This window comes from Schistocerca serialis, chromosome 1 (assembly GCF_023864345.2).
Source record: "Schistocerca serialis cubense isolate TAMUIC-IGC-003099 chromosome 1, iqSchSeri2.2, whole genome shotgun sequence".
In the NCBI taxonomy this organism is placed as follows: domain Eukaryota; kingdom Metazoa; phylum Arthropoda; class Insecta; order Orthoptera; family Acrididae; genus Schistocerca; species Schistocerca serialis.
Window position 1 is genome coordinate 503,328,555 of NC_064638.1, and position 17,789 is coordinate 503,346,343.

General features: G+C 47.0%; 1 protein-coding gene across 1 annotated transcript in view; it reads right to left on the reverse strand.

The window, feature by feature from the left end:
* LOC126474142 (transcription factor Sp8) overlaps positions 1–17,789 on the reverse strand; it is a 225,387-nt gene that overhangs the window by 17,886 nt on the left and 189,712 nt on the right. Inside the window, exons 3-5 of the mRNA XM_050101595.1 lie at positions 7,052–7,564; positions 4,031–4,348; positions 322–597 (exon numbers count right to left, since the gene is read on the reverse strand). Of these exons, the coding sequence (XP_049957552.1) occupies positions 322–597; positions 4,031–4,348; positions 7,052–7,564 (1,107 nt within the window). The remainder of the gene's footprint in view (positions 1–321; positions 598–4,030; positions 4,349–7,051; positions 7,565–17,789) is intronic.

Here is a 17,789-nt window from a genome sequence, read left to right on the forward strand (position 1 = left end):
CAGGCTAAAGCTCTGTTCCGAATCTTTAAGATAGAGCAATATGAGCACCCCTCTTTTGCTAGCTCAAAGCTGCATTCTACTGCTGTGTCTCCTGGATCGTGCTCAGCAGAGACCTGATTTCGACTCCTGACAGGCCGCAGCCATGTTCTGGACCGCAGATCTTACAGAATGAACTACAGAGGGCCCTGGAAGCGACGTTCTGTTACTACTTCCCTCCCAGACCAGATACAAGAAAGAAAGGAGCTGATTTCGCACAAGGGTTGTGGGACCGGGGAAATGGGGGAGAGGGCAGTTGGGCGCTAGCCACCGGTCGGTACGCACCTTCCCGCAGCCGGGGATGTGGCAGCTGTGGATGTTCTTCTTGCGCAGGTGCACGCCTGCGGGCCCGAGGCGCTCCGCCTCCTGGCAGTTGGGGCAGTCGCAGGTGGCGCGGCCCGTGTAGCGGCGCTGCGAGCGCGGCGACGGCACCTGCGGCGGCAGCGACGCCGCGGCAGACACCGGCGACGGCGACGGCGCGTGCGCGTGCGCGTGCGCGTGGTGCGCGTGCAGCCCGAAGGCGCCCTGCGCCGCGCCCGGCAGCATCGACTTGTACGTGTCCTGCCGGCACGAGCAAAACCACACACCGTCAACACCGCACTCTGTCGTCGTGCCTCGAGGCGAGTATCGATATCTATATCGACGTCATAAGGAGCCGAAGCTGACGATATGTCTCAAGTAAAATATCGATATTTTAGATTCGTATATCAAAAAGACTACAAACAAGACCAAAATAGCGGTTATAAATAAACCGGGCAGACTACTGTAAGCATTAAGATAGGAAATATGCATAGACGTGTAGTTAAGCTGGCAATGCCGCGTAAGAAGTTATATAGCAGTTGAAGTATTACTTTATTTCGTCAGTAATCCAAGTGCGAAAGTAGTACAGCTGATATCGCTCTTGTCCTTGTGCTACCTTTGCACTTGGAATTGTGAGGACGAAAATAATTCCGAAACTCTTCACGCATATTCTGTGATCAATAAAGCCAGTCTTCACCTGCTGTACGATTTTTTATGCGACCTAGCCAGCTTAACTAAAGCTCTACGCATGTTTGCTGGAATAGTCAATAGCCTCCAATGCGACTCCACTCACACTTTTATTAAGATAGGAAATAAAGTACTGATGCAAATAAATGAATACTGATGCAAGTTAATGAATTCTGATTCTTGGGATGTACAACAACAGATGACAACAAATGTCTCTTAAAAGAAGCAATGAAATAACTAAACAGGCCTTCAGAAATAAGAGTAATTTATTAACAACTAACTACCATAATACAGAAACAAGATATAAATTCATCGAGACTTTTATTTGCAGCATTTTGAGTTTTAGTTGCGCAGAGTGGACTCCAGGCAAACTAGAAAATAAAATAATTACAAGCAATAGAAAAGTGAATACCGAGGAAAACCACAAAAACATCCTGAACTGAGAGCAATTACACAGACCTTGACAACAAAAACTAAATTAACTGGCCACCTAATTCGTCATAGCAGATTCATAAAAGAAAACTTGTTGTTGTTATTGCGGCGTTCAGTCCAGAGACTGGTTTGATGCATTTCTACATGCTACTCTATCCTGTGCAAGCTTCTTCATCTCCAAGTAACTACTGTAACCTACATCCTTATGAATCGTTTAGTGCATTCATATCTTGGTCTCCCTCTACGATTTTTACCATCCACGCTGCCTCCAATACTAATCCCTTGATGCCTCAGAACGTGTCCTATCAACCGATCCCTTATTCTAGTCACGTTCTGCCAGAAATTCCTCTTCTCCCCAATTCTGTTCACTACTTCCTTATTAGTTACGCGATCTACCCATCTAATATTCAGCATTCTTCTGTATCACCACATTTCGAAAGCTTCTATTCTCTTCTTGTCTAAACTGTGTATCTTCCATGTTTCACTTCCGTATGTGACTACACTCCATACAAATGCCTCCAGAAAAGACTTCCTGGCGCTTAAATTTATACTTAATGTTAACAAGTTTCTCTTCTTCAGAAATGCTTTCCTTGCCATTGCCAGTCTACATTTTATATTCTCTCTACTTCGACCATCACGAGTTATTTTGCTACTCAAATAGCAAAACTCATCTAGTAGCTTAAGTGTCTCATTTCCTAATCTAATTCCCTCAGCATCACCTGTGGCTACGGGATGAGAAAGAAAGACTGATTGTTGAGGACTGTATCGGACGAGATTTGAAAACCTGAGAGCTTAAAGGTAGATAGGGTAACATGCAAGACAGAAATCACAGCTAAAACATCGTGTACGAGTTAATAAGCGAGAATTTGTCTTGCATATTACGCATCCTCCCTCTTTAAGCTCTCAGGTTTTCAAATCGCGTCCGGTTCAGTCCCCAACAGTCTTTCCCTCTCATTCCGTCCACTAAGTCTCCACTGGCCCGGGGTTAATGGCGACATTTCCGAACTCTACCCCTTTTTCTAAATCTCAGCAATTCTTTTCCTTCATCCTGTTTCTTTCCCCTTCAGCTCTTCTGGCAGTGGAAGGAGCCACTGGCTCCGAAAGCTTGCTCACTGTAACACCTTTTATTTGTGTGTTCTCCTGGTGTCGCTTAGTGTGTAAATTTTTTTATCCGTCCAATTACTTATATTTTCAGAAATATATTTGTCTACTTCCGTAACAAGAAGACCATGACTACGTGGATTATAGAAACTCGGAAAGGCCCAGAAGGGCCTACACCCCAGAAACCCTCTTGTTAGAAACGGCCATATCTCGAAAGACAGTAAAAAGTTTGAAAAGCATTCAAGTCGAAAGAAGAACTGAAAAGCCCGGAAGAACATTGACGGAAGACCAAAACACTCATTATAACGGGTGCAGGCATCGATATTGTCAATACGACCACAGTTTAATTTTCTACGAAATATTGGTATTCACGATAAATCGATGTTTGAAATTACAATGAAATCACTACGCTTAGATGCATACAGGCCTTGATATACTTCAACGGGGACAATCGAAAGTGTGTACCGCGATCGGGACTCGAACCCGGGATCTCCTGCTTACATGACAGACGCTCTATCCATCTGAGCCACAAAGGACACAGAGGACAGTGCGACTGCAGGGACTTATCTCCGGCACGCCTCCCGTGAGACCCACATTCTCACCTTGTATGTCGCAAAAAATGGTTCAAATGGCTCTGAACACCATGGGACTTCACAGCTGAGGGCATAAGTCACCTGAAACTTAGAACTACTTAAACCTAACTAACCTAAGGACATCACACACAGCCATGCCCGAGGCAGGATTCGAACCTGCGACCGTAGCAGTCGCGCGGTTCCGGACTGAGCGCCTAGAACCGCTCGGCCACTCCGGCCGGCCCCAACTCATTGTCCTGCACTATATTCATAGTGGTCCTGCCCATTATACTCATTACTCGCGGCCTTTTGACGATTCCCGTAAGTGTTCGGGCACTCTGTGTGCATCCGCACAGAAGAAGATGGTCAAATGGCCGGGTGAGCATTATATATATATATATATATATATATATATATATATATATATATATATATATATATATATATGGCAACGGCCTTGCCGCAGTGGTTACACCGGTTCCCGTGAGATCGCCGAAATCAAGCGCTACCGGGCGTGGTCGGCACTTGGATGGGTGACCATCCAGGCCGCCATGGGCTGTTGCCATTTTTCGGGGTGCACTCAGCCTCGTGATTCCAATTAAGGAGCTACTCGACCGAATAGTAGCGGCTTCGGTCAAGGATACCATCTTATGACCGGGAGAGCGGTGTGCTGACCCCACGCCCCTCCTATCCGCATCCTCCACCGAGGATGACACGGCGGTCGGATGGTCCCGGTAGGCCACTCGTGGCCTGAAGACGGAGTGCTTATATATATGAAGATGGTATCTGTTATTTCGAACATGTCATCTTCATATATAAATCGATGCTTCTTTGACAATCCTGAACGAGCTCCGGTTAGATCGAAAGCTGGCTCGAGTTGCCGTTAGACGAGACGATCGTACCTGCAGCAGGTTGTGTCCGCCGGCGGCGGAGAGCAGGTGGTTGCTGGCGGCGAGTGTGTGGCTGAGCGTGGAGTAGTCGGCGACGGAGGCGGCGGCGGCCGACGTGGCGGCGGCGGCGGCGTAGTTGGCGGCGGCCATCTGCGCGTGCGCCGTGGCGCCGCTCATGTCGAGCCAGCCGCAGCCGCCCGCTGCCGCCGCGGAGTGCACGTCCCACCACGCGTCGCCCGCCGCCTTCAGCGCTCCCGGGTGCGCCGCCGCCGCGCCCGGCATCGCGTTGAACGGCCACGACTCGTAGGGGTGTCGCGGGTACACGTCCACCTGCACCGGCAAAGACACACTCTGGAAACCGCGCACGTCGTACAGCGTCAACAGCCCCCTCTGTATCTAACTACACAGGGTGTCCCAGAAATGTTACGACAATCTTATAGAGGGTGTCTTGAGGAACAAATCGAGGATAGTATCCCGTTCCAGAAACGTCATCCGACGATCCTACAGAGCGTCGAAGTTATAGGCACCGGCGCCTGCCGCTAGGCAACCCCTTGGGCAGCAAACGTGACCGTGTACGTTGACTGACCATAGGCGGAGCGTCTCGCAGTGTTGTTTGCTATTCAGTGATCTCGACTGATTGCCACGAAAGCCAGTGGTGAGGGACGAGCTAGCTGAAGCTTCTGTGTTGTCTTATATGTAAACGATGCTCTGTTGCCTCGTTGGATGACGGTGTCGGACACGGGTTCGCACTCGCAGTTAATTTTTCACTTGGAACCCTCTAAAATCTCCAATTATTTCTGTTTGTTGTTGTTTTCAGTCCAAAGACAGCTTTGAAGAAGTTCTCGATGCTACTCTATTCTGTGCAAGCTTCTTCATCTCCCAGTATCTTCTGCAACCCACACCCCTCTTAATCTGTTGAGGGTATTCTTCTTTCAGTCCTCCTCTACGATTTTTACAATACACACTGCCCTCCAATACTAAATTGGTGACACCTTGATGCCTCAGAATATGTTGTACCAACCGATAGCTTCTGGTATACAGGAGCAATATAAACTGCAGTTGGAATCCTGTGCCTGCAAGTGCCATGGACCAAGGCATCAGGGCATAGCATTCGTACGACTCACGGCCCGCATACGCAGCAGCTATCCCCGTCCTCCTCGCAAGCGATCGTGGCAATCACTCGAGATCACTGAATAACAAACGACGTTGCGAGACACTCCATCCACGCTCCATCGGCGTACAAAGCAATGCTTTCTGACGAAGGGGTGGCTTTTTGACAGGCGCTGCTAACTTCGACACTCTGTAGCACTGTTGGATGACGCCTCTGGAACGGGCCACTATCCAGCTCCTCAAGACACCCTCCACGACCCCTCAAAGTTCGCCATAACATCTCTGGGGCACCCTGTGTATCTTCATTACCATGAGCCATTTCTATTATTTCTCGAAGTATGCCACAACATGTCTGGGACATACTGGATTACTAAACGGCTGGAACGATCAGTAAGGCCAGTTGGAAGTTCCCTATCTAATGACTTCCAGGGTCAATAAAAAGTTGATTTTCAACATAGTATACGATTATTGACCAAATTTAAAAATTTAAGATCCTTCATAATCTACTCATTATGATGTATAATCTTTCGGTGAAGGTTTAACACAATAAGTCAAGTGTTACAATTAGAGACTGCGTATATGTCTTGCGGAATCGTAATTCATGCTGCACAAATTACCCACACTACATTCGTCTACTATTTGAGAAAGCTAACACCCAGAGAATTAAAAACAAATATGGCATTTCAGTCTTCGATCGCTGTTTTTTATTTTCAACGACCTGTTTCAGGCTAGCTGCCCATCTTCAGATCATATATTGCAGTTACAGAGTAACTTGTCAGTACAGAACTATCGGTTCGTTGTCATAACACATAAAAAATAGCGATCAAAGACTGAAATGCCAAATTTTTATTTAAAGAACGATCGCAGAAATCTCATTAAGACAATCATGTCTAGTTTTGATAAACGTAGCGAATTTCTGCTATCTTTACACGTAATGTAAAACATTTTCGAAACTTTTTCTCGCTGACACCTTGACAAAATAATGAAAGGGAAAAAGTTAATCGCTCACTACGTTTTGGCTATTCGTGCAATAAAACTTCAGCGTTAGGCATAACGTCTTAATTTGTTACATATTTCCTACTAAATGTATTCGCAGTACATTTTGCATATACTACTGAATGTACCAGCAAATTTATGTTATTGTACGACACATGTTTCAGACGACATTAATTCGTACACATTGAACACATTAAGATATGTAAAACAGATGTTTTATACCTGAGAGTTCGATTCTTTAAACAACTAGTGACCGGGGAGAGGGGGGGGGGCGCGTTTACTGTTTTCTATCGAATTAACAAGCCGGGGGACACACGTCCAACTGTAGATTGGTGGGCACTAATAAATACACCACATCAGCTCCCTGGCTCTGATGGACCATATATTACCGACCAGCCGCCGTGTCACGTTCTGTTAATGACGTCATTCGGATGCATTACAGAGGGTTGGTGCATCATCTGCACCACTCCTCTACCTAGCGAACACTTGCTTCACTCACACCCTGCTCTGTTGCAGAAATTGCCTAAAACTCGAGGAAGACATTTTAATGAGACAATTAAGCATATGGGATATATGCATATCTTGATTTTAGTGTCAATATGCGTGTTACTAAGTACAAAGTATGTGTGTACAGGGTGGATAGTGTAAGGAAGCTCTCCATACTTTCTTTTCAAGATCTATAACTTCCACAATATTGTGTCACGCTTTAAAGCTAGTAAATGGAAAAAAATATTTGTAACTCATTTAATCAGTACTATATTCTTAGGAAATACTGATAATAATAGTGATCTTTTAACAAGAATTTAGTTTCGTGACTGAAACATAATGCAACCATTTTATTTAATATCCCACTCACAAAATAAAAAATTCATTTTGTTTTTGAGGGGGTAACTATCCCCAGGGTGAGAACCAACGATGTTTACGAACCTTCCCCAGAAGAGCTGCCTGATGCGCAGCGACGGCGGCGCCTCCGCCCCCGCCGCCGCCACCAGGCGTGCCTCCGCCCCCGGCTCCGCCGCCAGCTTCTGGCGACGTGGTCATGGGCTGCCCGGGGAAGTAGAGGTCTCCGCCAGAGGAGACGGGCGCGCCGTATCCGCCAGCCGACGAGACGCCGACGCCGACGGCGCAGCCAGCCGTCGTCATGACGGGTCGACCCGCGTAGCTGGCGCTCGAGCTGACGGCCATGGAGCGCGCCACGCCGCCCGCGCCGCCCACGCCGGCGCCGTTGTTGTTGTTATTGTTGTTGTTGTTGCCGCTGCCGCCGCCCGGCGCGCCACTGGCGCCGGTGGTGGCGGCGCCGCCCTGCTGCGGCGACTTCTTCCAGGGGTGGAAGCCTTTGCCGACGGCGGCGTCGGCCAGCGGGGGCGGCGACTTGCTGGACAGCTTGTTGCACTGCGCCGCCAGCATCGCTAGCGGCGTGCCGCGCAAGCTCGGGTGATCCTGTCAACAAATTGCGCGGCAATAAGTTCCCGGACGTACACCCATCAAGAGTTTCTGCAGACCGCTGTAATTTCACTTTCAAAGGCTAAAAACATTACCATCAGTTTGTTATTTCCATAAAATAAGTAACGTCGTATGGGACTGTCGGGTGGAATACCTCGAAGGACTGGCTGATACACCTAACATGAAAGGCTTTTGTATCCTTCTCGTACTGTGGCACCTTTCCTTCGCAAAGAGTGTTGTGTGTTTAAGTATCTGATAATTGTAGGGGGCTGTAACGTGTGTAGTGTGGGGTCATCCTTGTATTGTATGATGATGATGAAACTTCCTGGCAGATTAAAACTGTGTGATGGACCGAACTCGGGGCGTGAGTCGTGCTTGGGTAGCTCAGATGGTAGAGCACTTGGCCGCGAAAGGCAAAGGTCCCGAGTTCGAGTCTCGGTCCGGCACAGAGTCTTAATCTGCCAGGAAGATTCATATCAGCGCACACTCCGCTGAACAGTGAAAATCTGATTCAGGAGATGATGATGATGATGAGACAAGGGAGAGGTTGAAACCCTGTGCCGGCACATAGCCTACTCTTCTTGACGAGGGTCGACGATCACAAAGTGTCCATCCGACGGACGGATCGCCACCAACAGTGTCACATACCCTCACTTCTTAAGAAACTGCGTAGAGATATGGAATTTAATCCACGACACTGGCGCAAATGCTGGTCATCAAGGACTCCCTCTTCTCCTTTGCCGTAATGCAAACTAAAAGCAGCCAATAGCGCGTGTAGTACTCAGGCGCTCACCTATCCATGTACTGTCCACGGCCGACGTTGCTTAACTTCGGTGATGTATCGAGGTCCAGTGCATTCATCGAGTAAACGTTTTTGGCTACTCCCATTAGGTTGAATAATCTAGACGTGAGCTGTAACATCTACATCTCAACTTCTCGAGCCACCTTACGGTGTGTGGAGAAGGGTAATTCTGGTTCCACTATCATTCCCCCCTTTCCCATTTGCAAATGGCGCGTGGGTAGAGTGATCGTGGGTGTGCTGTGATATTAGCTCTAATTTCTTGATCTTCTGCTTGTAATAGTTTCTCAAAGAAGTAATTATTTTACCTGATACTTTCACACTGTCACTAGTATTTGGTGGGCACCTCCGTAATGTTCTCGTGCCACCTAAACACGCCGCTCTTTGTTGAGTCTTGTCTTTCATTAATTCAACCTAGTAAGAGCTTCTGATTTATGAGCAACACCATAGAAGCGGTGTAGCAAGCGTTCTGTAAGCCACCTCTTTCTTCAGTGAATCACATTTCCTTAAAATCTTCCAGTGAATCTCAGTCTGACACCCGTTGATCCTACAGTTTGTTCGACGTGGTCACTTCAGATTAGGTCGCTCCGGAAGGTTACTCCTCGGTATATTACGGTATTTATTGACTCCAGCCGTTTGACGCCAATAGTCTAATCGTACAGTAGTGGATTTAGTCGCTTATTTGTACGCAGTATGTTATATTTGTTTACTTGCAGAGTCAACAGCCTGTCCCAGCACGAATCATCTATCCTCTGCACGCCTTCCGCTACACTTTTCTGCCGTTACTGCCTGGTTATAGACGGTGCATCATCTGCGAACAGCCTCGTAGAGTTACCGACGTTATCCACTAGTTCCTTAAAACACACTGTAAACACTAACCATCAGAAGCGACCTAAAGAGAAAAGACGGTATAAAACAAACTGCATTAGAAACAGATGGCAAACCGAGATCCACTGGAAGAATTTTAAGAAAATTTTAATAGCGGAAGAAATGGCTTACGTAACATTTTTTACTACTGCGTTCACACTTCCTTCGGTAGTCCTAAAAAATATTTACATCTGTCCATTTTATTCCTTCAAAAGTGACGTGCTGAGTTCTGTCTCAAGGAAGTCCTAAATTCAGTCACAAATCCAGTCCGATACTTGGTAAGGCTCGTAAGTTGTTCACTAAAAGACGAAATGAAATACCTTCCTACAGACTAAACATACGGCATCAACCTCGGCACCGATGTCCACGCCGCTGTGGATCTCATGGCCAAACAGAGTGAGTTGAGTTTCGGGAAGTCTCTGTTCACATAATCTAGTTGAATTTTACAGAGGTGATTTTCGTTGTTGAAATCTTGGTAGCACGTGAACAGAGAACATGTTCCATACTTCTATAACAGATTTACCACAGCGCTATGGGTCTAAAACTGCTATGTTTGGGAGCACAGAGGCTACTTTCATACTAATTTTTCACTCAACTGTGTTTGTTGTTTACTTTATTTGCGGTGCATTTCATTCTCGATAACCGTGCCTACGTGCCGCAGGATGAATCTGTAAAATGCTATGGAAAGAAACTAAACAACAACCGCAACTGAGTGGAAAATTGTATTTCAAAGGGGAGAACACTGCAACAGTTCAAGCTGAGTTAGTGAAACAATGCACCGTAAATGACACACAGGATCGGCGATGGAGGCGCATGAAGTATGGTCAATAAGTCTAAATGACGAAGAACCAAGTGCAACCATCTCTCTACGAAGAATCGGGAATCAGAAGAGAAATATAGACCCTGGTGTTCGAATACCGGCGCATCACGATCGAGGCAACAGTGGAAGAAGTGAAAATGAGTTACGGATACGTTTTCGGCATCTTACACAACATTCTGAACATTACAAAGGTCGCCGCTTGCTGGGTTCTGCGATTGCTCACACCAATTCAAGAAATCAGACGAAACGAAGCAACAGTGGAACTGCTGCATCTTTAGTTGCTTCTTCACTATCCTCGAGTGCAGGGTTTATCACCATCGTTCTGAGACAGATGAGCAAAGCAAGTAGTGCCAACATGTGGATTCAGCAGCACCGAAAGAGGCGAAGACCCATTAATCATTGTAGAATGTGATGTTGAGTGTTTTCTGCGACTACCAGTTGTAATGCAACAGATTACGCTTATAAGGGGCGAACCGTCACAGGAGCGTATCACCAGATCGCAGGTGGTAAATCCTGGGTTTTTGAGTCCTATCCTGAGACAAAATGGCAAAGTGATGAGTGGCACACTGAGACATCTCCTCGACCAAAGAAAATTCGAATGAGCAAACCTAAGATCAAAACAGTGCTGATTTGCTTTTTTGACAGAAGGGTTATGGTACATCAAGGATATTTGTTACTCCGGGACAAAGTGTGAACAAAGTGTTTTACAAAGAAGTCCTTGAAAGGCTGACTAAAATGGTGAACTGCGTGAGAGGGGATATTGAAAACAAGTGGATGCTGCGTCATGATAATGCCCCATGTCAAACAGCAACTTCCATCACGGAACGTTTGACCTCAAAAGGTATTCCTGTTGCTCCACAGCTCCCCTATTCACCTGATCTCAGTCTTCGTGCCATTTCCTTTTCCCGGAATTGAAAAATTCCTTCAACGACTACGGAGAAAATTCAAAAGAATGTGACTGACATATTAAAGGCCCTACCAGCTGTTACCAAGACTGGGACGTACGCCGAAAGCAACTACTTTGAAGGAGACGATATTGTTGTTGAAAAAAAAATCTTTATGAGATAAAAAAATCTTTCTCATTACTTTTCTCACGCACCTCGTAAATATGACTGTGAGCGAAGTTCTCTTGTACAGACAGAGCCGGGGAAACCCCGGGGGTGGGCGTCGCGTTACACAAGGGACTATTTCGCAGAGCAGTAAAGCCGAGGAGAGCGTCGTCGTCTCGGAGGCGAGACGGCGCGCGGGGGACGCCGGGAAGCCATTAGCAGGCTGGAGCTGCGGGCCACGCCCCCTACTTACTGCAACCCCCCGAGCCGTTAGCTAAACCAACCCCAGCGCGCGACCTCTGGCGGCGCCCACTGGACCGTGATTTACTATCGCGGCCCCCGCGGCATATGGCCGTAATGTATTCATACAAGCGGCCCGGGGAGCCGGCAAATTGCGGGATCACCGCATCCATCAGGGGACCGCCCGCCGTCCAGGGGCCCGGAAGCCGGCCGCGTGGCCGCAGCGGGCAGCCGCGCTCCCGCCGGCCGCCTAATGCGTCCGCCACTTAGCCGCCGTGATTCCGGCTATCAGCGGTCGCCCGCCGGAGCTCGAGCGTCCCCGCGGTTCCGTTTGCGGTCCTCCGCTAATTTCATGGACGATGGAGCCATTGAGACAGGACCGCTCGAAGGAATCGGAGGAAAGGAGGGTGTTAGGAATCATTTGAACAATGGGTCGGGACCGATGGCCTTTGTAGTCTGGTCCCTTCAACCCCTCACAAACCAACCAACCAATAATGGATCTTTCACTCTTTAGAGTAGTGTGTGATGCGTTGGAAGAGTTACGCCCCGTTATAGTATCCCCTGTGGACAGTAAAATTCCGTCTGTGCTCTACCTTGGCAGCTCGCGGAAGCCGAACCGTCTGTGTCGATGACCAGTAGACTGCCTTTCAGGGGGAAATGCTGAGCGAGTTGCGGCAAACACGGAAGCTATCGCAGCTCAGGAGAACGATCGAGCACCCAAGTCTGCAAGAGAAGCATAATGACATCATGGAAGCCGAGAGATAACGTCATACTAGTGACAAAGCAGAGTGTCGCAAGGAAGGCTAGGTACAACGCAACAAGTATTGAGATGCCGAGGCAGCATAAAAGGGCCACTATGAAACTTCACCTTAGAAAAATCAATGAATTACTGTGCTGATAAACCCCTTACGTTATTTGATTATCAAACAGCTGAGTAAAACTGAACGTACTCAAAGATTTCTCTCTTTACTTATTCTGATCATCACTAAACTGACACACAATACTTTTAGCGCAACGCAATCTGACTTTCAATAATCCCTACAAAAGAATGGCCCTGACTAACAATAACCTATACCTTTCATGAATCACTTGCCTCACAAAAATCTTCATTACTCGAACTACTGCAATACAGCGAGGGCCAATACTGCCAGCTAAATAAAAGATTCTGACTACTGAAGTCACTGATAGGCATAGTTAGCAAATGAAAGATTTGGATAAAGAACAAACAATGTATTTACCTTAATAGTGTTCAAAAGTCCTAATATATATATCAGTTCATGACATCCAGTCTTAGAAATTTACTATCTCTGATGGACACACGTCCAGATCATCCGCTCTCAAAACTCCGCCATCTCTCTCCCCACATCCACCACTGCTGGCGGCTCACCTCCAACTGCGCAACGCTACGTGCTGTTCACATCCAACTGCCCAACGCTACAATAGCAACTATTCCAACAATGCCACCCAGCCACAGACTGCACACAGCACAGCCAGTGATTTTCATACAGAGCGCTACGTGGCGTTACCAATATAAAAACCTAAACAGCCTACTTACAACTGAAAAATGAAGTGAAAGTCTGAAGTCACTAGAAGAGCGAAAACCTGCGGGAAAGAACCAGGACACATAATATTGTAGCCAGCCCCATCGCTGCAGAGCGCAGAGGAAGTTTCTACATAAATATCCCACCCTTCTTAACAAATGTCTGATTGCCGAGTGCTGGTTGCCTTCTGTTCAGTTTACAGTCTCAGCCCTTGTGGCAGTTGTAGTTATCCTGTGTGAGGGAAGGCTATGGAGGTCAGCCCTGCTGTCTCCATTCGTCTACAGATCACGTATCCGAGTGGAAGGACGCTGCCACTAGCGGGTGCACTGCCAACTTCGAGACAACGTTGGTGCGGCGCGGAGGCCGCCATCACCTTGCAGGTCTGCTGGGCGCTATACCTGCGTGATCTGGATACTGGAAGTCATCTGCTCTGGAGAAGAGGGATGGGGAGGGGGGGAGGGGGCATGCTGCTGCTCACCCTGTACCTTTGGCAGACACCGATGCTGCCGGCTCCTGCATCCTAAATGGCGGCTGAAAGCCGACGTCTGTGAGCCAGCGAGTACTTTAGGTGGACACGTGGCCTGGCACCTGAGTGAAAATCTTTGACTTCAGTCAGTGCATTTTGGTGATCGATATGTGTAGCTGCAGGCCGCCATAGTCCACGAGTCGACGGCCGCCCCGTGACGTAACAGCAGCCACACGACGCTTCGCTGTGCTGACGCTACTGCATGACGAGCACATACCAGCCTTCTACTCCTGACGAGGCTGTGCTCCACCGACCGGGCTGTGAAGATAATCCTGTATTACTGCCTACTAAATGTGTTATTGTCAATGTTTCTTTTCTTAGTGCGTGAATAGATCCTAACCACCACATTCCACCCGGCTCTCTCCTGACAGCTATAGAAGTTTGGAACCAGAATTCGAGAGAACTTTTTGGCAGGCTATAGCTGTGTGAAGTTACAGGACTCGAACCAACACCGTAGGCTTTCGTGGGTTCATCAAGTTATCCAGGCATGACTCACGACCTTCCTTCGCAACTTCAGTTCTGTAGCTACTCCAAAAGCCACCTTACAGTGCGTGGATGTTGGTATCCCTGATAGCACTCTCGTTGTTCCCTTCTCTGTTCCATCTGCGAACGTTGCTTCATAAGAACGACTGTCCATAAGCTTCTGAATGAGCTCTAATTTCTATGATTTTCTCATTTTAGCCATTTCAAGAAAAATATGTGGGGGGGGGGGGGGGGGGGGTAGTACTAAGATTCCCGAATCGTCTTCGAATGTAATGTCGCTACACCGTATACGACGCCTGTCTCCTAGCGACTGCCACTAGAATTTGTTGAGCATCTCCATAACGGTCTCTGTCTAGTTAAACCATCCCATGGCGAAACGTTCCACTCTTAATTGGATCATCTCTATCTCTTCTGTTAATCCTGTTTGGTAAGGGTCAGAGACGCATAAGCAATACTCAAGACTCGGTCAAGTGTCATGCAGTCCATTCTGTCGTGGATGAACTACATTTCCTCAAGACTTCTGCAATGAATCTCAGCCTTGTATCTGCTTTTCTTACAATTACTTTTATGCGGTCTCTTGAGGCGGTTACTCCTAGGTATTGTACGGCTGCCGCTGTTTCTAGTTATTCTTGTAAAATAGAGTAGTCGAACAGTGATGGTACTCTTCGTCTACTTACGCGCAATATTCTACTTTTGTTTACGTTCAATGGTAACTTCCAGTCCCTGCCTCAATCGTCGATCATCTGCATGACGCTACAGTTTTCTGGTGTTGCAGCTTTCCTATACACAACAGCATCGTCTACAAAATGGCTTGTGGAGCTTCTGAAGTTATCTACTAGATCATTTATATAAAAAGTGTAATGGGTGTGAGTGCAGATATTAGTATTGGTGACACGACGGTGCACTGATCAACATTACATCAGGATTTACATCATTTGCAGACCAATAATTATAGCCACTACAAGTCATGTGTTTTTAGCTTAGTTAGTACCTCCTAGTACATTTGACAAGGGCAAGCCAGGCGTTGAAGTGTGGACACGTCGACACAAATCTGTTAGTCAATACTGACAGGCGTAGTCCATTTAGTGGTGCAGTACGACCGTGCAGAAAACACAAGGGCGTAAAGTTTGTGTCGTGTTTGTTGGAAGACTATTCGACAGAGAGGAGAAACAATGAACACGGTGATGTGTGTAAATATTTAGGCACCAAATATAAAAATATCTTCACTTATACGCGCTATAAACTGTAAAGCCGGCCGTTGTGGCCGAGCGGTTCTAGGCGCTTCAGTCTGGAACCGCGCGACCGCTACGGTCGCAGATTCGAATCCTGCCTCGGGCATGGATGTATGTATGTGATGTTCTTAGGTTAGTTAGGTTTAAGTAGTTCTAAGTTCTAGGGCACTGATGACCTCATATGTTAAGTCCCATAGTGCTCAGAGCCATTTGAACCATTGAACCGACCTGTAAATTTTACACTATAGTGGCCTTATCCCGAACAGTCCCTTGGGGAACTCTGGAAATTATCCTTACACCTGTCGATTTCGTCCCGTTTAGAATACCCTACCGACTTTCATATCCTAGAAACTGCTGAATGCAGTCACCCAACTGGAATGGTGCTAGGTAATTTCGTATTTTGTTCACTAAAGAACAGTGCCGAGTTGTATCGAATGCCATCCAGAAGTCCGGGAACACGGCATCAGCCTCGAGGCCTTCGAGTACGGCAGTCTTGATTGAATGGATGAACACAGCGAGCTGAGTTCGCATGGTGTCTGGTTCCGTAATCCATGATGGATCTTATAGATTAGCGTTCTACTAGTCCTCTGTCCTACTTTCCCAAACGGAGGACTGATTTAGTGGATCACTCCAAGTTCGCCTACCGTATGCATGGCTCTTCATTTCTTCAGACTACTTCAATTTGAGCCAGTTTACCGCAATAAAACCTACGTCTCCCGCTGCAAATTTTCACATCTCACATTTCCCTCCATTAACAAATACACGATTTCTTAAAATTTCACGATACATTCTATCAGTCGATTCCTTCTAAATCCTCTTCTTGAAAATAAGGGTATCTCGGAGAAACGACTTTGATGCAGCCTAGGGTTCTTCCTAGAGTGAACACTTCTTTTCACAGTGTAGTGTGTACATGGGAGCCTCCGGTATTAAACGCGACGGTAAGTTGATACATGTATCAGTGATAACGGTGAACTTCCCAATATTTCATAAACGTAAAGGTTTAATGTCGCGTCCTCGTGTATTCTGTCCCTGTCTATTTCCCGTCATTAATTTACTATGAAGAAGTAGAAAATACAAGTAATGCGTTTCTGGGCCCTCGTTGTACATCATATTCCCGTCTCCTGAGTATGAAAAACGTGTCCTGAAAGTCTTGTGACACTCTGTATAATAATCATGATTTCGCCGGCCGCGGTGACCGAGCGGTTGTAGGCGCTTCAGTCAGAAACCGAGCGACTGTTACAGTCGCAGCTTCGAATCCTGCCTCGGGCATGTATGTGTGTGATATCCATAGGTTAGTTAGGTTTAAGTAGTTCTAAGTTCTAGGGGACTGATGACCTCAGATGTTAAGTCCCATAGTACTCAGAGCCATTTGAGCCATAATTATGATTTCAGTATCTCTCTTAAAATGTGCTGAAGGCATCTCTTGAAACGTTTCCAACGAGACGGCATTGAACGTTTACTTATTCCGAGTACCGTTGCTTTCATACGCAGAAAACCTTGGAATACGACAGTCACCTAAACAGAGGCACATTTTGTTACACGATCACGAGAATGTCACTTATAAAACAGAATTTATTAAGCATTTCCACCAAACTTGTGTTATTGTGGGCTTCAGTCCCAAGACTGGTTTGATGCAGCTCTGCACATTAGCCACACGGTAAAGACCAATGCCGTCAGAAAGAATTACCGCTGCAGTTTCCCGTTGCTTTCCGCCCTCCATAGTACTAGTACAGCAAGACCATGTTGGCGTAGGTTACGAGGCCGGATCATTCAACTGTCCAGACGGGTTCCCCTGCAACTACTGGAAAGGCTACTGTCCCTCTTCAGAACCACATATCAGTCTGGCCTCTCCACAGACACCCTTCAGTGTGGCTACACCTACGGTACCGTCATCTGTATCGTTGAGACACACATGTCACCTCACCAATCTATGTCCACACCAAATATACAGTCCTAACACGCGAAGGATGCCCTAAAAAGTGCCGAAAAAGAAACACCGAGGAAAAAGTCCAAAGAATTTAGTTGTAGTAGATATGAAAACGACAGAGGTCTACCGACGCTTCCGGGTTTCCCCGCTTTTAACGCACCATTGTCAAGTTGCTTATGGCGGACCGCTCCTGCGCCGCGTTGTCGCGCTGAGTGTATCGATCGCCGCGAACAATGGCGGTGCTTGGCGGCGGCGTGTCCACTCGCCGAAAACACCGCTACCTGCTGCAGCTGCGCGTAAACACTGTACCACAATGACCCGAGGGTGTCCGCTCGCAGGAAGCTCTGCGCTCCCACTGCTTAGCACCACGTGTTCGTACGCGATAACCAGAATATCAAAACACAGTCCATCTGAGTATACAGTGTCCTGCTTTTTCCTTAAGAATCACATACATTTTAAAGAAACGAAGTGGAGTTGGAATTTTGTGCTGTCTACGGAAACAACATAAAAAGGAAGAAGAAACAGGACACAACATAATGATGCTTGATATCAAGGGTCGCTGTTGCTTTACGATAGTGAAATGGGAATAATAAGAAAGCTGAGACAGCCGCCCTTACTGAAAAACGGGGTGCATAACTACAAATACTATAGAAAAAACGAGATAAGATGACGTTACGAAAGCTCTAAGCGTTTTCGAATACGCCGGCAGAGAAATGTAGCACTTGTGCGTAGCTACTT